This window comes from Callospermophilus lateralis, chromosome 18 (genome assembly GCF_048772815.1).
Source record: "Callospermophilus lateralis isolate mCalLat2 chromosome 18, mCalLat2.hap1, whole genome shotgun sequence".
Classification (NCBI taxonomy): Eukaryota; Metazoa; Chordata; class Mammalia; order Rodentia; family Sciuridae; genus Callospermophilus; species Callospermophilus lateralis.
The window spans coordinates 55,212,122-55,237,638 of NC_135322.1; the positions used below are offsets into that span (position 1 = coordinate 55,212,122).

The 25,517-nt window shown below is 39.1% G+C and overlaps 1 protein-coding gene across 3 annotated transcripts in view; it reads right to left on the reverse strand.

Annotated features, from left to right (window-relative positions):
• Positions 1–399: 399 nt before the first annotated feature.
• Positions 400–25,517, reverse strand: part of Rfwd3 (ring finger and WD repeat domain 3) — a 40,157-nt gene continuing 15,039 nt past the window's right edge. For 2 of the 3 annotated variants that reach the window (XM_076837942.1, XM_076837943.1), the window contains 11 exons: positions 24,968–25,170; positions 24,358–24,428; positions 21,223–21,417; positions 21,046–21,137; positions 15,616–15,730; positions 14,357–14,585; positions 11,261–11,411; positions 9,974–10,150; positions 7,520–7,734; positions 5,155–5,366; positions 400–2,844 (listed from right to left, as the gene is read on the reverse strand). In XM_076837942.1, coding sequence (XP_076694057.1) covers positions 2,701–2,844; positions 5,155–5,366; positions 7,520–7,734; positions 9,974–10,150; positions 11,261–11,411; positions 14,357–14,585; positions 15,616–15,730; positions 21,046–21,137; positions 21,223–21,417; positions 24,358–24,428; positions 24,968–25,170 — 1,804 coding nt within the window. In that variant the 3' untranslated portion in view covers positions 400–2,700. The remainder of the gene's footprint in view (positions 2,845–5,154; positions 5,367–7,519; positions 7,735–9,973; positions 10,151–11,260; positions 11,412–14,356; positions 14,586–15,615; positions 15,731–21,045; positions 21,138–21,222; positions 21,418–24,357; positions 24,429–24,967; positions 25,171–25,517) is intronic. The other variant, XM_076837944.1, reaches the window with a different exon arrangement.

The window sequence follows — 25,517 nt, forward strand, 5'->3', positions numbered from 1 at the left end:
CCCTTTGAATAGCTAGGATTATAGTTGTGCACCATCATGCCTGGTTTAGTGGAGGTTCTTAAGAAGCAAATACAGTTTCCCATTAGCAATAGCAAAACAGAATTGGCAGCCAAAGTCCCAACCACCTCATCAATTTAAATAAAATGTTTACTCTGGCTCCAGGAACTATTTTGTGTAACTCAGAGGCACTACTAGAAAAAACAGAGAAATCCACCAGGCTACCTGGGAGAAATCTACCCGTTTCAAAACACAGACATGTTCCTGCCTCTAGGAGACAGACAAAAGACACCAGGAGCTTCTCTTACACGTGGCAAACTTTTATTTTCATATTAACATTAAAATATAAAACATAAACATAAAAAACATAGAATTTGTATGATTACATGAATGGTATGATGCTATATCATGTACAACCAGAGAAATGAAAAGTTGTGCACCTTTTGTGTAAAAACAAACAACAAACAAACAAACATACAGAATTTGAACAAACAGAAGTCCCATTGCCCTATTTTCAAAGCAGGTGTAAGGATATATACAAAAACAAGATCATTTTGAATTTAACTCCACACCCTTAAATGGGAAAACCTTAGATATGGGATGAAGAAGGAACATGGTAGAGCAAACACCCTGATGTGCTTAGGAGAGTACAGTCTGGGTCTATAGATGAGATCTCCTACAACTGTGTGTGGGGATGGGGATAGGAAGTGGGGTAAGGTTTTCTTGTTAGAAAAAGTCAGTCATGTGACTTTGCTTCTAAAACATAAAAATTTAGGCTTAGGTTAGAGCAAAGTAGTAAAGCAAATGCTTATCATTTATGAAGTGCTGGGTTTGATCCCCCCCCCAATTCACCCACCCCACCAAACTTGAATTTACTATAGAAATGCAGAGACTGCTATGATTTGATATTTTTGCAACTTCCCTGGTAATATATTCCCTGGTTCCTACTCTTGGGAGAATCAATCAGCATTAGTCCAATTACTTCAAGGCAAGTCAAATCCTAACACTGCCCTGGCCTCAAGAGAAAAGTGGCCATTGCCTGATGTCTACATCCTGTCTGTGGTAATGTTCTGAAGCTACATGTGTTCCTAGTTTTTAATTCAAATCCCATTCTGCCACTGAGGCACTAGGCCAGGGTAGCTCACTTAATCATCAACATATCAAAAGGAGTCTCTCCTCTTGAGAAAAAGGGGCTTTTCCTAGGCTGTAAACATTGGGTTTTTGAAAGATACCCTCTAACAGAAAGCTGTCATTAAAAGACACCATTTGAACTTCTGGGAAAATCTACTTTATCAATCCCTTGATGGTAAGAAAATCCTGGAAACAACTAAGGAATTGACAGATAAGAACTGTTCTATTAAAAAAAAAAAAAAAAAAAGGGAAGAAAACTCCTCTACAAATTATTTAATTAAGAAAATCACATTATTAGCCATGTGCTCCCAAGAATATTGATCTGCCCATACCTTCAGGAATGTACTGCTATGGACAGTGATTTCCCAGAAAAGCCTGAGGCAAAGCAGACAAATACAACCTGAGAGTGGATCCTAATGTTGGGCAATGAGAGTTGGTGAGTGCTTTCCCTGTCATCCCCATAGGTTTCCAACCACTTCCTGAGAGATCATTTTACTAAGGTTAGGGAGACAAATCAGAGAAAATTGAACAGAAACATGTTTCAAGTGGTGAAGCCTTTACTTAGGTATTATAAACATGCTCAAAAACCCCTTCATTTTGAGAAATTGGCTTTATTCAGATAGGAACTCTTATGAAAATGGGAGAAAAACAAGCCCTTCTTTTCTCCACAACAATCAGAACAGCTTTTCTTGCTCTCTTTAGTCCCTAGATCCTGATCTGATATTAGGGGAGATTCAAGTAAAAGCCTTGATCCTTTTCTAGCAGAAGGGAAGAATAGTAGTCTTAAAACACTGGCTTAGATAACTGATCCTGAGTTCCTAATCTATCTGGAAAAGAATGCTCCAACAATTGGTCCCTTTCCTTAGTCTAACAATGCAATAAGCTCAATATATTCAGCATTAGCTAAGGCCCCATACTGCTCATTACCCATGTCTATCATTCGACTTAATGAACGCCTTAGCACTATGTGCCTGGAACATGACTACTGATACAATAAAGTATACCAGATGTGTACTACCACACGCTTCTGTTGGGGACAAGAGCATGTAGTTAATAAAATGTTAATGAGCCTATAAGATTAAAATAAATCAAATTCTACACAAGGTTCTACAGTGCCCTCTTATGTTCACAGAAAAAAGACTTTTGCATCCACTAAGCAGGAAGCGGGTTAGCCCCTTAGGATGCAGCACAATAAGGCAATTAGCCCAACAGACAAAATGACTCAGGTGGATATCATATCCCCCAGAAAATGCTTGGTGCATCCTCCTGTCCTAAATGACTACTAAGAGGACTCTCTAAAGCAAAGATTTATGAAAGATTCATGAAAGCTTATAACCTGAGAAATGGAGAGATAGATGGAATTCCAGTTACTCCTTGGATGGACATAGCAGATACACAATCCATAGTGTTTTGGTGATCTGGATTCCTAGAATCATACTAATCCAAATGAACCATGATCCTCAAATTCTAGCTTGCAGACAATAAGCAGGGATATTGTTCAGGGCTGCTAGGTAATAGCAAACAACATTTAAAGTTAACCAGCAGCCTGTCTGAAGGGTCTTAAGACCAAGGTCACTCCCACTTATAGAAGTGGACAGTCTTCTCTGTTAAGGTAGCCAAGTAGCTGTTATGGTTCACCTCAAATGGGCAGATATCCAAAACAGGCTGATCAGTCTGCAGGTCCTGTAGCAATGAGCCACTGCCAGCATCCCACAGCTAAAGAAAACAAGCAGAGAGAAAGGTCAGCAGTCAGTCAATTCAGTTGAAGACTTGCTTTCTTTGTCATCAAACAATTCTGGGGGGATGGGGGAAGATGAGAAGCTGCTGCCCCTGGGAGTAAACAGACCCTCCCTAACCTTCACAAGGGTGCATAAAGCCAACACACACATCACTCCACTGTTCATGTATGGTCTTGCCTACTGCAACCAGCAATTAGTTCTACCTGTGAATGAACCTGAAGAGAAAAGCCCAGCACTCATTACTTCCATCTATGTGTCAGGCAGTCTTCTAGGTATTGTTCCTTCTAGGTACAGAAGGGTCAATAAAACAAAGTCAATCTCATAAGCCATGCATCACCCAGAGCAAACAATTATTAAGCTTTTACCACATCTGTTTTATTGATTTTTTTTTTTTTTAAACCAAGGATTGAACCCAGGGGTGCTTAACCATTAAGCCACACCCCCAGCCCTATTTTATATTTTATTTAAAGATAGGGTCTCACTGAGTTGCTAAGTACCTTGCTAATCTGTTGAGGCTGGCTTTGAACTCTATCATCCTGCCTTAGTTTTAGCCTCCTGAGTTGCTAGGATTACAGGCATGCACCACGGTACCCGGCCGGCCACCTTTTATTAATCCTATTTTTTCCTTGCTGACTTCATGCTGTTTATATCTCTAAAATTACAGACATTTTTCTTACATAGCTACAGTCATATCCAGCAAAATGAATGATAATTCCATATTATTATTATATATCTGGTGCATAACAAAATTTTACAATTTTCCACCTCAGTACTAGGGACTGAATCCAGGGCCTTGCACATGCTAGGCCAAGTGCTATACTGCTAAACTACATTCTCAGCCCTACAGCTGGTGTGTTTGAATCAGGCTCCAAGTAAGATCTACATTACATTTGGTAGTTACAAACTGTGTGTGTGTGTGGTGCTAAGTATCAACTATAAGGCTTTGTGCATGCCAGGCAAGCATTTACTGAACTATGCCCTGTCCAGTAATAAACTTTTTTTTTTTTGGCAATGGGGATTCAATCTAGAAGTGCTTAACCACTGCTCACATCTTTAAAAAAATCATTTTTATTTTGAGACAAGATCTTGCTAAATTACATAGGGCCTAAGTTGCTGAGGCTAGTCTTGTGCCTCATCTGTGCAAGGTAAGTGCCCCGCCACTGAGCTACAACCCCAGTCCCAATAAGTCTTTGAATCTACAGCAGATCCAGTGTTACTTTAACCCATTTATAGTGATGTCAAGATTGATCTACATGTTCAAGTGGTGAAAGGATGATCCCTCCACGCTAAGATTTCACATCTTTTATTGATTTCATCTGAGCTAATGAAACTAATGCATGAATTAATTACTTTATAGTTTCAGTAGAGCATTCATTCATTCATTCATACCAGGGATTGATCCCAGGGGCACTTAATCACTGAGCCACATCCCTAGTCTGTTTTGTTTTTTTTAAATTTTGAGATAGGATCTTGCTAAGTTGCTCATGGTTTCAATCTACCATACCACAAAAAAGGAAAAAAGTTTTGTGGTATGAAACATTACGGCTCAGTTAAAAAAAAAAAAAAAAGAATGAGTGAATCTAGATATTGAAATGGAAAGACACCTAAACTAGGAAGTAAAAGGAAAACAAACAAACCTCCCCCCAAACAAAAGCCAAGTTCAGTAATGCAAGCCCATAATCCCAGTTATTTGGGAGGCTGAGCAAGGGAAATTCCAACTTTGAGGACAGCCTAGGCAACTTCACGAGAGTGTCTCAAAATTTAAAATAAAAGGGCCTATACATAGTTCAGTGGTAATGTGCCTCTGGGTTCAATCCCCTATACCACAAAAGAAAACAAACAAAAGTAAAAAAATGAAAAATATGATGCAGTATGTGAAGTGTGAATTGTATAAAAAATAAAGCAAGCAACCATACATCTAGAGATACACGGGATTATGAAGCATAACTCTATGCATGTGCCGAGTATTGAACCCAGAACCTTGCACATGCTAGACAAGCTGTCTACCACTGAACTACAACTCGGGCTCTATTCATTTTTTTTTTTTTTGTACCGGGGATTGAACAGGGGCATTCAACCACCGAGCCACAATCCCAGTGCTATTTTGTATTTTATTTAGAGACAGGGTCTCAATGAGTTGTTTAGTGCCTCACTCTTGCTGAGGCTGGCTTTGAACTCACGATCCTCCTTCCTCAGGCTACCAAGCCACTGGGATTATAGGTGTGCACCACTGTGCCTGGCTATTAACTAATTTTTAAAAATACAAAATAAAATAGAACAGGCTTACCAGAGCAGAGTTTGATGCTTCATCCCCAGTACACACCAGGATGCTACCATCATTCTCTGGGCTTTGAAAAATGGCACTCTTGGTCAATAGTTTGCAAGTGGGTCCCCCAAAGAATGTTTGCACAGGGTGGCAGGAACAAATTGGTTCTCCAGCATCATCCAGTTTGTAGGACATTTCCAGCAGCACACTTCGTAGGGTGTTGTGGTTTTTATCTATGGGACACAGAAATCAGTGCTGGCCCATGGGAATGGTTCAAAGAAATCAAAAGCATCTGAGCCCTAAGACACTTAAGATAGTTAGTTGAGCAGGAAAAGTAATAAGTACATTAAACCACAAAAATAGCTACAAAGCAAACACAGTAACACAGCACAAGTGAAATTCAGAACCCTAGGATAGGATGAAACAAGTTTACAACAGATTTTTGCCTTAGAGAAACAATTCTGAGAACGCATTATCCATTTAGTAAAATCACTATATCCTGCCAGGCCTTTGTTGGGGAATTTTTCTCTCAAGAGCGCTGACTAAAAGCATTTTTTCCTTTCCCCAGTGAGGACCCCACTGGAACTGCACATTTTATGAAGTAAAAAGCATGATATTAGAGAAGAAGAAACATAGTCAAGAGAGGCAAACAAAAGCTGGAGAACAAAATGAGACTCCCAAGCTTTCTACATAGTCATAACAAATTATCCTTGGATATAGTGGACTCATGGGATGACTAAGAGCCAAAGGGCCAGAAAGGTCAAAGAGACACTTTCCCAGTTCAAATGCAACTTCAATAATTAGATCCACTCAAAGATAGCTGAAGTGTGGGCACTTTAATGATCAACTCTGACCAAATTGTCAGAAATTTATCTGCTTGTCATGTTTAATGCAAGTGCTGCCGTGGCATCCATTTTTAGACCTGACCTAAGCTTGAAAACCTATCTCAATACTTTTCGCCTAGTTAAAACTTCCCCTCCCCCTGCATGGTTGTTTGCAATATAGCCCACTTGTTCCTTATCCAACTGATCAAAAATCTAGTATACCCCAAAACTGTTGACCACAATAAAATCTAATGGTCAACAGTCATATAAATAAATCTTTTTTTCATGTGTGTTTTCTCTAAGCTAGCTAGCTATTAACCCCAAGGGAAAATTTAAGGAATAACATCCATGGATCTTAATAAAGGCATAGTCCTAACAGGCCATTTTTTTTCTCTTGCTCTTTAGCTGCTGGTTGGGCATGTGTGTCCCAGAAAGCTTATCCTTATTCCCACTGGCTCTGCAAGGCACAATGCTTTTTCTCTGGAAAATGTAAATAATAAACTCCTGTGCTGCGCCCCCTATTTCATCTGATTGACATACTTAAATCTAACTTTAGGTTTGAGATTCTCTTAAAGAGTGGATATCTTAACAGGAATAAACTGGTCTCAGCCAGCTAAGACCCCCGCCCCAAGGTGTCTGCCAGTATAAACAAAGGGATACTTGGTGACAGGTCTCAGGCACTTAGGCATTAGGCTATTTGCCAGGATAAACAAGTATCCTATGAAAGGCACACTGTAAAGAAACACAAGTAAATCCCCAAAGCTCTCTTAGGGTATGGCTAGAGTTTACAGCGATTCTCCTGAGAGACCTCAAGATCAAATTAGGAAAAAACCTACAACAATGACCATTATAGTTCATCAAGAATTTTCTAAGAACCTGTGACTTTTAAGAACAGTCAGCTATCAGGGTTTTCAACCCTGGTTCTGGAGACAGCATAGTTTAGCTGGCTAGGTGCACATACCCATATTTGTCAGTCTTCTCTTATTTACCTGGTTTGCCTCAAATAAGAATAGTTAATACCCTAGTCTGGGCCATACATGGCTGCCTTCCTTTGCACCTTTTTTTTTTTTTTTAAACTGGGGATTGAACTCAATTTTATTTTTTATTTTGAGATAGGGCCTCACTAAGTTGCTTAGAGTCTCACTAAGTTGCTGAGATTGCATATGGAAGTCACCGTGCCCTGCCTCATCTCTACCTCTTTTAGGTGAAGTGAGGGTCAGGCAGAAGACATGAAGCTGATCTGAAGGTGGCTCAATGCCCTCAAGAATAGACTTCCTCATTCCATTACTGCTTTAAGAAATAGTGGTTAATAGTGGTACTTCCAGAAGTACCAGGCAGAATTTCTTCTAGTTCTCACAAATAAAGAGCAGGAAGACAGGCACTATTGGAGGAACTGAGAGCCATCAGCTTTACTGTAGTAGCAAGAGCTATAACCCAACCTGTTAACCTGTGAGGAGCTTACTGTAGCCACCCAAAGGAGAGCCAAACTCTTCTTCCCTCTCCTAATACCCATTGGCTCCCAAATAAAACCAGAGGAGGCCTTAAAGGACTCCAACACTCACCAGGCCTGTAGGTCACAAGACAGTGTCGGGTGCGGCTCTCCGTCTGAAAGTCTACATAGCCCCCTGGCTCTAAGGGCAGCACATGAGGCCAATGAGAGAAGCCCACTTTTAGCTCCCAGAAGGAAGCATTCTCCAACGTTCCAGCTAGCACCCCACCATATGGAAATACAGCGGAGGCAGCTCTCGGTATATATGAAAGAGATACCAGTGGGCATCTGAAGGAAAAGAAAAAAAAAAACAAAAAACATGCATCAAATTCCAAATACAATACTTGGACTGCTTCAGATCCCACTACCAGTAGAATCCTAGATCATATCCCTACGTCTACAGAAGAGGTTAACAGACCCATGGGCCAATATCCCCTAACATCTGACAAAACAACACTTGAACTGGAATCTGTGGCAAATGTCTGTAATCCCAGTTTCTAGGCTGAGGCAGAAGCACTGCAAGTTCAAGACCAGGGTTGGTAACAGCAAGACCCTGTCTCAAAATAACTAGGGCTGGGGGGATGTAACACAGTGGTAGAGGAGTGCATACCTAGCATGTTAAAGGCCATGTGTTCAAACAAACAAAACCCAAAAGAACCCAAAACTAAAAACCCTCTGTGTGTGTGTGGGAGTGGGGGAGAGAAGCCTCAGCACCCTCAAAAGTATCCAGGAATGTAGGTACATGCCACACCTGGCCCCTTGCTATTTTTAATTTAAATTATTATACATTAATGTCAGTTATCTATTTGCCTGGAGTTCACATCAATCACTTTCATGTCCATGGATCACATCACTGAAGCATGATTCTTTTCTATCTTCTTTAAGATATTTTCTATTTTGGCCAGGCCACAGAATCTACTCACCTTCTGAGAACTTTTTATACCTCCAAGACAGTTCACATGGTCTTCTACACATTCTGAGAAGCCACAGTGGTACAAATGGTCAACCAATACCAGAATATGGGCAGATTTTTTTTTTATAAACCTTGAAATCCCAGAACTAGATTAAAAATGATACAGCAATATGGTATCCTTAGGCCAACCTGCACTTAATCCTTCCCCAGTGACAAGACAATCCCTGGGAAGGAGACATACATAAATCCTAAAATGGCGGTCACTGGGAAGAGGACAAGTATTGATCCTTTCCCAAGTAAATTCTCACCCAATGACAGTGAAACTACACATTAAACCTGTCCCTGTGACAATATGCTGTCCTCTGGAGGACAAGATAAGCTCTGAGCTCTGAACCCTCCATCCTTGCTCTGCAAAATCACTGCCTAGTAAAAACAAGTCTCACATTTTCACAATCTCTTTCCTGAATGCCAAAACTGATAAGCAACCTCTCAGTGTGTAACCTATAAAACCCCAAGCTCCCTCTGTAACCGGGGGCCGTTTTCTACCCAGAAAGTGAGCACAACCGATGCCTGACTCCACTACTACTAAATAAAAGACAGTGCTGACCCACAAAGTCTGCTCTCATCTGGTTATTTGTACTTTCATTATGGTGCTGAAACCATTTTGACTATTTTTGCTAACAAAACCCAAGGGCACTTTACCAACCTTGCCATATTCCCACTCCTAGCCTTTTAAAATTTTAAGATCTGATCTAGCTGTGCTGCTGAGGCTGGCCTTGAACATGCAAATCTCCTCTCATAGCCTCCAAAGTTTCTGGGATCCGGGAATGGGCCATCACTGCTACCACCAAACCCCCAGCAGATTAAACCATAATTAGGCTTTTTTTTTTTGGGGTACTGGAGATTAAACTCAGGGACACTCCACCACTGAGCCACATCCTCAGCCCTATTTTATATTTTATTCAGAGACAGGGTCTCACTAAGTTGCTTAGTGCCTTGCTTTTGCTGAGGCTGGCTTTGAACTCACAATTCTGCTTCAGTGTCCCGAGCCACTGGGATCAAAAGCATGTGCCACTGTGGCTGACTATTAGGCTATTCTTTTAAAATCTTTTTTTTTTAAAAAAAAATATTTATTTTTTAATTTTAGGTGGACACAATATCTTTATTTTTATTTTTTTAATGTGGTGTTGAGGATCAAACCCAGCGCCCCATGCATGCCAGGCGAGCACGTTACCACTTGAGCTACATCCCCAGCCCTTAAAATCTCTTTTGAGTGCCAATTAAGTAGTTGTTTCAGCAAGTCTATGTTAATCACATTTAATGGGCCAAGAAACACCCCCAAGGTTACATTTATAAGTTGTAGACCTGGTTCTAAACACAGATAGAATTATATTTTTCCATGCTGGATGATTACTGACTCTTATGAACCTGGTTATATGTGAAACCAGAGTTTTCTACCATGTGAAATATCAAGGACACAAATTTTAAGGACCTTAATAATTCTGAAATAGAGACTGTTGATCAACTGTGGAATACCCTCTGAAGAGAGGGCGAATACACTTACAATCTAAAAGCAAGCTACTATCTATAGAAAAAAAGTGAGTGGTTTCTTACCTGGCCTTCTGAGGTACTAACTCCTGCATATGACAACTTGTGTTTCTCAGGTCATAGACTAGAATCGAACCATTGGCTAGTCCGGCATAGATGTAATTGTTTTCATCATGGCACCAGCAACAGCTCCAGACAGGACGTCCGGTATTGTAAGTCTGGACAACAGTATTGGTCTCCAGGCTATGGAGTTATGAGAGATTTTTTTACTATTAAATCAAATACATGATGAAGAGGCAAAAATTATCAAATGATCAATAATCTCTACTGAGGATGAAGGGGTGGAGAATAGGCCCCAGGGCATTTCCCTTATTTGTAGTTGTTCCCCCACCCATATTGTCTGTAGTAAATTAGAGCTTCTGTCATTTAGAAGCTCAGGCCTCAGACAGAAGGCAGAAAGGGAAATAGGGAGGACACAAAAGGAACTCAGACTGACAGGCACCTGACCTTTCTTGACTCAATTAGCTGACCACCCCAGTACAACAGGCCCCAAGAACTTCCCTAGGCTCCTGTCCCACCCTAAATAAACCCACCAAACCAAACATCCTATAACCTCGCTCAGCTGAACCTTATAACAAAACCCTTGTTTTCTACCCCAAAAATGTGCTCCTTTGCTGCTTAATAAAAGCATCATTGATCCGTCAAAGTCTGTTCCCATTTCAGTTATATTTTGGTTTTAGAGAACACAAACCCAAACTGTCTGGATTCTCAATTTCCTTTAGGAATTACACAGATAACCCCTTTAAATTTCAAAACTTTGGGGCTATAGCCTTTCCTCTTGAGTTAAAGAATAAATTAAGGGCTGGGGATGTGGCTCAAGAAGTAGCGCGCTCGCCTGGCATGCGTGCGGCCCGGGTTCGATCCTCAGCACCACATACAAAACAAAGATGTTGTATCCGCTGATAACTAAAAAATAAATATTAAAATTCTCTCTTTCTCTCTCTCCTCTCTCACTCTCTCTTTAAAAAAAAAAAAATAAATTAAAAGAATATATTAACAGTACATTCCCCACTTCTTATTACCTTCACTACCTGTTACTTACATTACACACATAATCAATACGCCATTTCACCATCTCTAGAATATTATTCTCATCCTTACAGTTTAAAATATATTTTGTAACACATGTAATTTTTTAAAAAAACAGCATATTGCAGTTTAGTATGTTCACTTTTAAACAGAATCAATTTTTTGTAGATCTCAAAAGATAAGGCTTTAGACCAATAAAAGAGAGCTAAGGGCACCATAACATCAATATTAATTTGATGCAACCCAGACCCCTGACTTATTTACCTAGTCAGTTTAATAGTATTGTCTAGAGAAGCAGAGAGCAGCAAGCCTTTGGAACGACTACTAAAAGCCAGTCCTCGGATCTGTTTGCCATGCATTGGAATATACTGACTGCTTTTCATGTTGGCAGTACTCAACATCTTAACACCAAAGCCTATCAACGAAGAGAGTAAAAAAATAGTTCAGTTAAAGTTAATTCAGGACCAATGAAAACTATCTTTTCACCTTTCTTGGCACATAAATCCTCCAGAAACAGAAGGTCAAACAAAGAAAACAAAAATTCCCCAGTGCAATAATTTACTTAAAGCATGTACAATACATCCCTAATGTCTATCAATAGATGAATGAATAAACAATTATATATACAGACAATGTAATATTACCCAGCAATTAAATGAACTATTGAATTACACAAAAATATGGACAAATTTTTTTTAAAAAATATGCTGAAAGTCAAAACAAAAAATAACAATGCACTACAAAACTCTAGAAAATGCAAACTAAACTACATAAAAAGCAGGTCAGGGCTGAGGATATAGCTCAGTTGCTTGCCTCACATGCCCAAGGCCCTGGGTTCAATCCCTAACACCTCAAAAAAAAAAAAAAAAAAAAAAAAAAGCATTTATTTGGAGATGGGGAGAAGAGGAAACACCAGGTGAAAGGGATTACAAAAGTGACAAGAAAACTTTTGGCATGATAAATATGTTCATTATATCTTGATGCAGTGATGGTTTCAGGGGTGTACACATATCAAATCACATACTTTAAACATACAGTTTAGTTTATGTCAATTTTATGTCAATGAAGCTGTTGAGAGACTGAGAGTATTCCATCTGAAGCACAGATACTCAAAATGCAGAAAGCACACAACAGTAAAGAATGGAGATAAGGCTGGGTGTGGTAAGGCACACCTACAATCCCAGACTTTGGAGGCCAGGGCAGATATATTGCAAGTTGGAGGCCTGACTGAGAAAACCTGCAACTTAGCAAGATCCTGTCTCAGAATAAAGAACTGGAGGGGTCTGCTCAGTGCTTGTACTCAATGTTCAGAGTACTTGCTTCGCAAACGTGAGACACTGTGTTTGATCCTCAGCACCCCATAAAAATAAATTAAATAAAGGTATTGTGTCCTCAACTAAAAATATTATTATTATTTTTTTAAATTGTTGATAGATCTTTATTTTATTATTTATATGTGGTGCGAGAATTGAACCCAGTGCTTCACAAGTGCCAGGCAAGTGTGAAGCTGAGCCACAGCCCCAGTCCTAAAAATATTAATAATAATAATAAAATGAAGGACCGGGGATGTAGTTCAGTGATAAAGGACCCAGAGGTTTGATCCCTAGTACTGGGGTGAAAAAACAAAAAGGGACACAATAATAACCAATTTGAGGAAAATCAGAGGTTTTATTTGATCATAAATCATTTTATTAAAGTATTGGATGGGGTCAGGCACAGTGACACGTACCTGTAAATCCCAGCTAATAGGAAGGCCAAGACAGGAGAATTCCAAGTTTGAGGATAACCTGGACAACTTAGCAAGATCCTGACTAAAAATTAATAAAGGGCCAGGCATGGTGGTCCATATCAGTAATTTCAGTGATTCAGGAGGCTAATCCAAGTTGGAGGCCAGCCTCAGGAACTTAGCAAGACTGTCTCAAAAAATAAAAGGGGCTACGGAGGAGAATCAATGGTTAAGCGCCCCTCTGTCAATCCCTGGCACCGCCCCACAAATATAAGGTAAAGGATGTAGCTCAGTGGCAGAGCACTTGCCTAGCATGTGTGAGATGGTGGGTTTAATCCCTAGTACTAAAAAAAAAAAAAAAAAAAATTTAAATTCTTAGATGGGATCTAAGAATATTATAAAAAATCCTTTTACTTTATGCTTAAGTGGAGGTGTTTTGTTTTGTTTTGTTTTGTACTGGGGACTGAACTCAGGGACACTTAACCATTGAGCCACATCCCCAGGCCTTTTTGTTTTGTATTTAGAGACAGGATCTCTGAGTTGCTTAAGGCCTTGCTAAATTTGCTAAAGCTGGCTTTGAATTTGTAACCCTCCCACCTCTGAGCCTCTAGGATTATAGGAGTATACCACTGGGCCTAACTGGAAATTCATGATAGTCTCTCAAATTATAGCTGTTATCACTAAATAGAGAAATACACAAAAATATAGAATTTCGTTCTCTCTCTTTTGGGGGGAGGTACTGGAAATTGAATTCAGGATGCTCTATCACCGAGCCCTTTGGAATACTTTTTAAAAATTTATTTATTTAAATATTTATTTTTTAGTTGTAGTTGAACACATACCTTTATTTTATTTATTTATTTTTTATGTGGTGCTAAGGATCAAACCCAAGGCCTCAATCAAATGTGTTAGGCAAGCACTCTACTGCTGAGCCACAACCCCAGCCCTGGAATACTTTTTATTTTGAATAAGAATCTCATTAAGTTGCTTAGAGCCTTGTTACATTGCAGAGACTGGCCCCTTGAACTTGTTAAAAAAAAAAACAACAAAAAACCACATGATAAAGCCAGTAGAAAGAAACATCTGGGCGTTGGGGTGTGGCTCAGTGATAGAGTGCCTGCCTAGCATTGGGTTTGGATTTAATCCTCAGCAACACATAAAAATAAATAAGGGTGTTGTATCAAAAAAAAAAAAAGGAAAAGAAAAGAAAAAGAAAAACATCTGTAACATCTAGGAACAATTTCATTGGGCATGTGAGGACATTTGGTTTGCAATAGTAAGAAAATCTAAATTAAGCTTTACATGCACAAAATAAGAAAATAATTAGCACATGTATTATATAATTAATGCATTCTCCAAGTTCTTTTATTTGGAATTTGAACACTATTGAATATAAGTATTAAATTTTGTCTTAACTTGAATTAGCCCTCAGAATACTTTTGTCACACATTTCAGGTCTAAAATGAAACTAAGCTGAATGGGACATATGGGGAATGATTTGTTCTCTTTAGACTATAACACTGACTCACACTTCTATGTACCTCCTATTGAAACCTGAATTCTCCAAAAAAGGAGAGAAGAAGAAATAAACAGTAGAATAACAAACACGATAATTGTGGTTCTGAATTGTTTACCTGGAAGGAAGGAAGCCTGAGGAGAAGGCTGTGATATCACCAGGCAGCTCATAGCATCACAGTATGCCATGATTCGGCAGTTTCCTGTCTGAGATACTGTGAAGGTCTTTTGGAAGTGGTACTTGTGCTGGCCCTGGCTGGAGGGCAGGCAGTTTAGGAAACTTGCCTGGGAGCTCCCGGGTTGCTGTGCAATCTGATCTCGATGCTGTATAACAAGTTTTTGCAAATCCTAAAATAAAAAAGGTTTTGTAAACGCAAAACTGTTTTATTTGACATTTCCTCCAAGAACAATTTCTTGCCAGGGAAGGTGATGTATGCCAGTGCCCAGTGACTCAGGATGCTGAGGATCCCAAGTCTGAGGCCAGGCTCAGCAACTTACTGAGGCCCTAAGCAGCTTAGTGAAACCTTGCCTTCAAAAATAAGGGCTGGGATTGTAGCTCAGTAACGAAGAGTGCTTGCCTTGCACATGTGAGGCACTGGGTTCGATCCTCAGAACATAAATACAAATAAAGGTATTATTATGTTCATTTACAACTAAAATATATTAAAAAAAAAAACCAAAAAAACACAAAACACCTTGATCTGCTGGGCAAGGTGGCACATGTCTGTAATCCCAGTGGCTAGGGAGGCTGAGATAGAAGGATCGCAAGTTCAAAGCCAGCCTCAGCAAAAGTTAGGCCCTAGGCAACTCAGTGAGAGACCCTATCTCTAAATAAATCACAAAACAGGGTTGGGGATATGGCTCAGGGGTCAAATGCCCCTGAGTTCAATCCCTAGTACCCAGCTCCCCACTCCTAAAAAAAACTTGGAAGAAAGAGTTCTTGTACTAAATGTTACCATGAATTCTAGAACTGAGTTTTTAGAGTATTTTAACAATCAATGAAATAAGGAGAGCACAGAAGGACAGCTTCATTTTATTGGTAGATTTGGGGAGGTAAAAATGACTTTAGCAAGCTGAGCATTCTCAGTTGGTGTTCAATTTTTCTAAAGTTCTGACTGCAGCAGAATCCATCATGAAGTGTGTTTCAGACAAATAGCCTAATCAGACAGAGAATGAACTAGTCATGTTTCCTTCTTTAATAACTTGATAAATCCTATTTATGTTTGTGATGAACCTAAGTAAATATTTAGATTCCTATTATTTGGAGGATTGAACCTGGGCCTTGTATATGCTAAGCATATACACTACCACTGAGTTGTAGATACAGCTCTGTTCTTCAATTCTGAATTCAAAATTTAAGTCACAAGAGCAAACTCACCTGGACTCGACTGTGAAGTTTAGTGCATTCATCAGTGAGAACTTGAAGTTGAAGTCGGCACTGTGCAGACTCTAACTCAGCCTGCTTTCTGAGCATTTGCTCCTTCAGTAAAGCACTAGAAATGGAAAGACAGCAATAAATGTGGATCAGAAAAGTTACAATACAGAAAGATGTCTTATCAAGATGGCATAGTATGTTCACACTGTCATATACTTTGCTATAAATCTATCAGGCTAGTGGATAATATACACTGAGCCATAAACAAAAGAGAAAAACCTCTCCAATTCAAGAAAAACTATAGGAACTACAAGAGAGTATAGCACACAGGGTTTAACTCATGAGCCTACTGTATTTTCTTTCTTTCTTTTTTTTGTACAGACACATCCCCAGCATGTTTTAAAAATATTTTATTTAGAGACAGGGTCTCACTCAGTTGCTTTGAACTTACAATCTGCCTCAGCCCCTCAAGCAACTGGGATTACAGGTGTGCACCACCATGTCCACCTGGATTTTGTTTTTAAGGCAAGCAATGATGTCAGGAATTTGCCTCTTACTGGGAAATGGGAACTAAAAAAGGTTTTATGTAAAAAGGAGGGAAAAAAGAACAAAGCCAACTCTCTGCTTCCAGCTAGAGCAAATGTGATTAAAAGAATGTGTTGAATTAAAACAATAAGCTATTAGTTGTTAATGAAATACTCAAATAAAATCACCAAAAAAGGGGTTGAATTAAAGAGATAAAAGTATATACCTAGCAAATGCTAATAAAATAAAAATCAGTCATAATTAAGGCAAAAAGCATGATCAGGCAATAGCCAGTAATCCATCCCAGTGACTTGTGATGCTGAGGCAGGAGGATCACCAGTTTGAGTTCAGCCTGGGCAACTTACCCCATGACTCTAAAATAAAAAGGGGGTTGGGTTGTAGTTCAGAGGTAGAGCGCTTCCCTAGCCCATGTGTGGCACTGGGTTTGATTCTCAGCTTCATATAAAAATAAATAAATAAAGGTATTGTGTCCACCTAAAGGGACACAAGGGATATAGTTTCAATCACTGTTGCCAATGCCAAACCATTAACGAGGAAACAAGTTTAAGAAAAAAGGTTTATTGCTTTGCTAGCAAAGAAGAAACAGAGGGGACTCCTGTTTCAAAGGCTGTGATAGAACAGGGCGGGGGTGGGTGGGTTATCAAGGAGATTCAGAGAAGATTTTTTTTTTTTTTAAGTTGTAGATGGACACAATACCTTTATTTATTTTAATGTGGTGCTGAGGATCGAACCCAGTGCCTCACAAGACGCAAGACACAAGCTCTACCACTGAGCCACAAACCCAGCCCCGATTCAGAGAAGATTTAGGGAAAAGAAGATCAGGGAGAAGTGAGAGGTTTTGGGAAAAAGAAAAAAACATGTAAGTTTCAAACCCACAAGAGATACAGTCAAAGCATTAAGTGAACCCATTACATCCTGAGTACTACACACATACATAATAAAGCATGAAGATATAAACAACAATATATAATAAAGACATATTCACCAAAAGTAACAATCTTAAATTTGCATACCTAAAAAGTTTCAAAATATTAAATGCAAAAACAAGGACTGAATTACATTCCAATAAAATCAAAAAGAAAAAAATGATGAAAATTGGAAGGGAAGAGATAAAGCTGCCTATACTTATTTATTTTCAAGAAAAATTCTAGTGAACTCAAAACTATTAACGGTTTATCGAGGTTGCTTGAATTAAGACCAAGAAAAGCAGACCTGCTGAGTGCAGTGGTGCGCATCAGGAAGGCTAAGGCAAGAGGATCACAAGTTTGAGGACAGCCTCAGCAACTTAGTGAGACCTGGTCTCAAAATCAAGTTCTAGGTCAGTGTAGGCACTTCTATAGAGAAAGACCTTGCTCAAAACAAAACCTAGAAAGGGCTCAGTGGTAAAGCACTTGCCTAGCATGTGTGAGGGCCCTGTGTTCAATCTCCAGAACCATAAACCAAAACAACAACAATAAAAAACCAAAAACAAAAAAATCGGGACTGGAGTTGTGGCTCAGTGGCAGAACACTTGCCTAGCATGTGTGAGGCACTGGGTTCGATCCTTAGTACCACATAAAAATAAACAATTAAAATAAAGGTATGCTATCAACCTACAATTTTTTTTTTTTAAATGGTATCAATGGACTGGGCCTGGGGCTCAGTGACAGAGCACTGCCTAGCATGTGTGAGGCACTGGGTTCAATCCTCAGTACCACATAAAAAAAACAAATATATAAAAATAGAGCTATTATGTTCATCTACAACTAAAAATAATTCTTAAAAAATGATACTCATTAAAAAAAAAAAATCAATAAGATTCCCTACTTACCAGACAACTGATTAGTGAAGGGAATTTAAAAAAAAAAAAATCATTACCAACAACAATTTTAACAATGACAATCTAGGAATAAAGTTAAAGGATTCAGAAGATCTTTATGAAGCAAAGTATATTCAAAACACAGAAAACCAGAAAAAAAAAAGGAAGGATATTATACAATGTTCATAGCTAGAAAAGACATCATGAAGATTATAACTCCTCAAGTTAACTCTAAAAATTTAATGCTATTTTAATCAAGAGACCAAAGGATTTACTTATTTTTATTTTTGTGGTACTGGGAATTGAACCCCCCGAGTATTCTAACACTGAGCTACATCCCAGCCGCCCCGCTTTGGTACCAGAGATTGAATGCAGGGGCACTTAACAATTGAGCCATATCCCAAGCCCTTTGTTTTATTTATTTATTTATTTTTGATTGATTGTACATGGATTGAACTCTGGGGCTCTCAACCACTGAGCCTCATCCCTAGCCCTATTTTGTACTTTTATTTAGACAGGGTCTCATTGAGTTGCTTAGTGCTTCGTTGTTGCCAAAGCTGACTTTGAACTCTCAATCCTTCTCTCTCAGCCTCCCGATTACAGGTATATGCCACCATGTCTGGCTTTGACCCCTTTATTTTGATACAGGGTCTCACTAAATTGCTTAGGCTGCCCTCCAACTTGTGATCCTCTCACCTCAAATCCCCCTCTCACCTCAATATCCCACTTGAGTTCACATGTGTGTGCCACTCAGTTTTATATGGAACTTAAAAAATTAATTTTAGCTGGTATGATGGCCCAAGCATGTAATCCCAGCTGCTCAGGTATCTGCAGCAGGAGGATGAGAAGTTCGAGGTCAGCCTGGGCAATTTAGTAAGGCTCACTGTCTTAAATTGTAACTTAATATAATGTTTACACAAAGTATAAAAACTTTCTAAGCCACACAATATATAATCATTCTTGGGAATGATAAACAATTTATAAAAGTGGTTTTATCTCTACTGGGCACTGTGGCGCACACCTATAATTCCAGCAGCTCGGGAGGCTAAGACAGGAGGATCATGAGTTCAAAGCCAGCCTCAGCAAAAGCAAGGTGCTAAGCAACTTAGCAAGAACCTGTCTCTAAATAAAATTCAAAATAGGGCTGGGGATATGGCTCAGTGGTTGAGTGTATCTGATTCAATCCCTAAAAAAAAAAAAAAAAAAAAAAAGTGTTTCTCTTTTCCTCCCTCTCATTTTTTAAATGCCCAGACTTATCTCTAACATATGGGCTCAAGTGATCCTCTCATCTCAGTCTCTCCAATAGTTAGGACTATAGGTATGCTACCACACTCAGCTAGGATTTATTCCTTTAGCCAAACCTATAGATTTTGCCTTTTTATTTATTTTAATAGCATTGGGGATGGAACCTGGGTCCTCATACATACATGGCAAGCACTCTAAACTGAGCTACATTCTATGCCTTTTTTGTTTGTTTTCTTTTTTTTATTGGTTGTTCAAAATATTACAAATCTCTTGACATATCATATTTCATACATTAGATTCAAGTGGATTATGAACTCCCATTTTTACCCCAAATACAGATTGCAGAATCACATCGGTTACACATCCACATTTTTACATAATGCCCTATTAGTAACTGTTGTATTCTGCTACCTTTCCTATCCTCTACTATCCTCCCTCCCATCTTCTCTCTCTACCCCATCTACTGTAATTCATTTCCCTCCTTGTTTATCTATGCCTTTTTTATGTGCTTTATTCCCCGCCTTTGGTACTGGGAATTTAACCCAGGGTACTGAGCCATATCCTAAGCCCCTTTTTATTTTAAATTTTGAGACAGCATCTTACTAAGTTGCTTAGGACCTTGCTAAATAACTGAGGTGGCCTGTTTAAGGTTCTTTTTAACATTTTCTGTATCAGGAATTGAACCCAGGTGCACTTAACCACTTAGTCACATCCCCAGCCCTTTTTTGGTATTTTAATATTTAGAGACAGTGACAGGCTAAATTGCTGAGGCTGGTTTTAAAGTTGCAATCCTCCTACCTCAGACACCTCAACCACTGGGATTACAGTTGTGTGCCACCGTACCAGGCTCTTTAATGTTCTTCTTTTTAGTTGTAGTTGGATACAATATCTTTATTTATTTTTATGTGATGCTGAGGATTGAACTCAGGGCCTCACCCATGCTAGGTGAGTGCTCTACTGCTAAGCCACAACCCCAGCCCCCTCTTTAATGTTCTTAAAGCATATTTTACACAGTAGCCTTTGTTTAGTACTGTGGATTGAATTCAGGAGTGCAGTACCACTAAGTTACATCCCTAACCCCCTCCCTTTAAATATTTTTTAATTGACGATGAACCTTTATTTTATTTATTTATATGTGGTGCTGAGAATCGAACTTAGTGCCTGACACATGCTAGGCAAGTGTTCTTGTACTAAGCCACAACCCCAGTCTCCCAACCCTTTTGAGACAGGGTCTTGCTAAGTTGCCCAGGCTGGCCTTGAACCTCGGATCTCCCTACTTCAGACTCCCAAGTCACTGCAATTACAAGTATACCCCACCATACCCAGCTGTAAGTAGTACTTTAAGCAACTGTTTAAGGCTTACAAAATGTTGGTAGTTTTTTGCATTGCATGTTCAAATTTTATGAGCTTTCTATTAGGAGAGCTATTGTTCAGGGCCTTAGGAACATGAAAAGCAAAAATGGCATCAGTTAAGTAATGTGCTAGACTGCTGCCCCTGCTCTTTGTGACAGGGTCTTGATATGTTGCCCAGGCTGGCCCCAAACTTACGGGCTCAATCATCCTGCCTCAATCTCCTAGGTTTCTGGGATTAGAGTGCAACACAGCACCCAGCTTCAGATATTCATTTTTAATGCTGTATAGAGAGCAAACAGTGCAGATTCCCTTCAGAAGATCATCAGGTGTGCATTATAAATAATAATGTAGGACAGACTGCAATCTCTCCAGAGATTCCCAAATCAGAAAGTCTCAGAACCACGCTAAAAGTGGTTTCATACTCCCTTTTAAAGATGTGCCTACGAGAACACAAAGGGAATAGTCCAGGTAGGCACACTCTCACCACTTACCTTTTCACCCGCTCTTGTTCACTGGTGTCCAAAGCTCTGAGGGTTCGGGCATAAAGGACAATGATGTCATTGTGCTTGGCTTTCTTGTTGCACTAAAGAGTCCAATGGAAAACAATTAGTGTGGTTCTAGGAATTCTGACTTAACATATTAGGTCCTTACTTAATTATGGTCCTTACCTGGGGACATTTTCGTGCTTGTCCTTTAAGCCACTTAGAAATGCATCTATACCCAAAGAGGTGCCCACAGCGTAATGCTGAGAGCCGGTGGTCGCCAGCATTGGTCCACTGTTCCAAACATATTGTGCAAGTATCCCCTTCTTCTTCATCCATAGAAGCAGAAGGTAGAGTAGGATTGGATTTCTGGGGAGACTGCTGGATGGAAATTGGGATACACTCAAATGAGAAAATGCAAAATCAGGCTCGAAAAGGGTAAACAACTCTATCCAATTAACAAAAGTACACAAAAATGACACAAACCTCACTGAAATGGATGCAGAAAAACTGCAATACCTATAAATTACTTTTTATTTTTTTCTAGAATGCAATCTGGCAAAATATAAATCATGAAAATACTGTTACTTTTTGTGGTGCTAGGGATTGAACCCAGGGGTTCATGCATACTACACATATATTCTAACTCCCAGTCTTTTTGAAACACATCTCGCTAAATTGACAATGCTGCCATTGAACTTGTAGTCCTCCTGTCTGTCTCCTGCATCACTGGGATTATGGGTGTATACCACCACTCCTGGCTCCATAGTACTATTTTTTTTTTTTTGGTACCGGGGGTGCTTTACCACTGAGCCATATCACAAGGTCTTTTTTTTTTTTTTTTTTAATATTTAAAATTTTTTTAGTTGCAGTTGGACACAATATCTTTACTTATTTATTTTCATGTGGTGCTAAGGATGAAACCCAGGGCCTCGCATATGGTCTACCTCTGAGCCACAATCCCAGCCACAGGGTCTTGTTGAATTGCTTAGGGCCTTGCTAGCTGCTAAGGCTGGCATCAAACGTGTGATCCTCCTGCCTCAGCCTCCCAAGCCACTGGGATTAAAAGCCCATACTACCTTTTGATCTTATTAAATTCTTGGATTTTCCCTTCATTGAAGAAAAGCAGCGGTTGGGTTTTAGCTTAGTGGCAGAGCACTTGCCTAGCATGTGCAAGGCCATGAGTTCGGTCCTTAACCCTGGTACAAAAACAAAACAAAAAAGAAAAGAAAAACAACTAGAGCTGATGTGGCTCAGTAGAACACTTGCCTAGCATGTGTGAGGCATTGAGTTAGATTCTCAGCATTGCATATAAATGAATAAATAAAGGTCCATTGACAACTAAAATTATAAATACACACATTACAAAAAAGCAGCTATCTGTACAAAGATATAAAAATAAAACAAAAATATTCTAGCAACTACCATTATAATCAACAGGAGATAGTAATAGGATCATGGGCTGGGATTGTGGCTCAGTGGTAGAGTGTTCACCTAGCACGCATGAGGCACTGGGTTACATCCTCAGCACCACATTAATGTAAAATAAAGATATTGTGTCTACCTAAACTTAAGAATAAATATGGACAATTGATTAGAGAGAATATAATGTGTGCACTAGTATTTCCAAAAAGGAGAAAAGATGATGGAAGCAAAGCATTAATTAAAAAACAAATATATAAGGGCTGGGGCTGAGCGGTAGAGCGCTTGCCTAGCACGTGCAAGGTGCTGGGTTCAATCCTCAGCACCACATAAAAATAAATAAATAAAATAAAGATTAAAAAAGGGGGGGGGCCTTGGGATGTGGCTTCAAGTGCTGGCATCCTTGCCTGGCATGCGTGAGGCACTGGGTTTGATCCTCAGCACCACATTAAATAATTAAGATATTGTATCCATCTAAAACTAAAAAATAAAATATTAAAAAAAAAAAAAAGTACATATGGATGTCTGATGACACCAGGCACTGTTGAAGGTGAGAGAGAAATGGACATGCTTACATACTGGTGTTATGTAAGTATAAAGTTGCACTAATTCCTGGAGGGTAATTTGGATATCTATCAAAATTACAACGTGTCTTTGATACAGCAATGTCTCTGCTAAGAAATATATCCCCAACGGGTATAATCACAAATATTTGTGAAGACAACTGAATAAAGATGTTCAGTGCAATATGATTCATATCATAAAAACATAAAAAGAGCAAACAACCATGGTGTACACAACAAGAGTTAACTTAAGGACAAAATATAATTCTTTCTGTGTAAATTTTTAACAAGAAACACATAAATATGTGTTTATATGTATGTGAAAAATTTTCAGAAATAGAAACATGGAGACAATATAGAAACATGCAAGAAAGTAGACAAATGATGTTCTGAGATTGACAGAATTCAAAGCAGGTGTAAATGATTCATATATAGGAAAATAAGCACATATGTCATCTTAAAAAATGAAAAGCTGTTTATCACATTCTGCTTGAAATTTTTAAAGCACATTTATACCAGTTTTTAAATATTTTCCAGTATTGGGAACTGAATCTAGGGGGAACTCTGCTACATCCACAGCCCGTTTTGCTTTTTATTTTGAGATAGAATGAGCATAGGTTGTGGGACTGGGGAGGAGTCTCATTAAGTTGCTGAGGCTGGCCTTATACTTATGATCCTCCTGTCTCAGCATCCCAAGACTCTGGGATTACGTGTGTGGACTACCCTGCTGAGATATACCTAATTTCTCAACTGGTATTTAACCATGTTAGATAGACAAACGGTTATTCTCAAACACCCCCAACCTTTTTAAACTTAAGAGGAAGCAGTCATGGAAATAATGAGAAACAGAAAAAGGATCCACATCTAGGCTTGTTACGGTTCGGGTATGAGGCATCCCCCAAAAGTTCATGTGTGAAACAATGCAATTACAAGAGCTGTAACAATCAGTGGCTTAATCCACTGATGTATTAACCAGGTAGTAACCTTAGGCAGGTAGGAGGAGGAAGATCATTGGGGGCATGCCTTTGGGGTATATACTTTGTACCTGGTGAGTAGAGCTCTCTCTGCTTCCTTTTTGCCATGTCTTGAGCTGCCTTCCTTTGCCACTTACTTCCATCATGATGTTCTGCCTTATACTGGACCCAGAACTATAGAGGTGAACCATGGACTAAACCTCTAAAACTGTGAGCCAAAATAAACTTGTCCTCCTCTATTTGTTATTAGGTCTTTGGTCACAGGGCTTACTGTCTTCAGAGCCTGAAAGCTTTCTATTTTAAACTGCAACCACCTTTAAGATGAAATATAAACTTTTCATTTAAAAGCATGTTCATATTACCTGTTTGGGAAGGGTCTTGTCTCCACTGATAAATGTAACTTCTTGGTCTGCTGAGACATCTCCCAGTTGCTCTGCCAAATTGTATCCAAAAATGACAGAACAGATAAAAACGGGGGAAAAAAAGACATTAGGTACAAGAAAGTAGCAGGAGAAAGTCTAACTCACTGAAGCTTTCCATTTCTAATTGGTACTGATGTGCAAGAGGGAAGACATTTCCCCAAATACCATCAATGAATTTATTAGTATCATTACTATTTACTTATTTTGTATATTCTTAAGCATACATAGACAAGGGACTGAATTTACAAAATTTTTCTTTCAAATACGGAATCCGTTTCTTTCTCAGATGTGTAAGAAAATGAAAGGGAATTTTACATTTCATTACAAAGGGACTGACTCACAGGGACACAAATCAAATAAAACCATGAGTCAGATCAAATCCTCATTATAACCATGACCAGAGAAAGCTCTGTAGTGTAAGCAGAGGAATCCATGATATTTGAAGGAGAAAGGGAAGGTATAAAAGCACAAATCTACATTTTCTTGCCTTCTGAAGCTTGAGCTTTGTGGATGTTAAACTTTTGAATTCAAACATGGATAAAATACTGACCTTCTGAAATGACAGCTTCAGTCTCTTCTGTAGGGACAACAACCTCTTCATACTCTGCAGAGCTCTCACTGTCAGAATCAGAACTGCTTGACACTGGCAAGTCTTCAGGTACAGGATCCCTAGTCTCTGAATCATAAGATGCAGCTGGAAAGTGAGGCTGGGTTCTGCTCACCTGAAAGTAAGCATCCAGTGGTGCTCTCAACCTATATATGCAAAAGACAACAGAATCATAGTACAATACACCATCATCAAACTAATAACCTATAGTAATGTGAACGCAAATCTTAGTTATTTCAATCAATTATTTCAATATGCTACCTTTGAAAGTTGTAGAAGGAAGAGCAGATATAGACAGATGCTCACTGGCCTGGGTATTCTTTTCAGTAGTGAGAATTGAACACAGAGGCACTCTACCACTGAGCCATATCACCAGCCATCTTTTTAGTTTTTGAGATAGGGTCTTGCTAAGTTGCCAAGGCTGGCCTCAAACTTGCAATACTCCTACTTCAGCCTCCAGAGCTGCTGGGATTATAAGCATGTGCCAGCACAA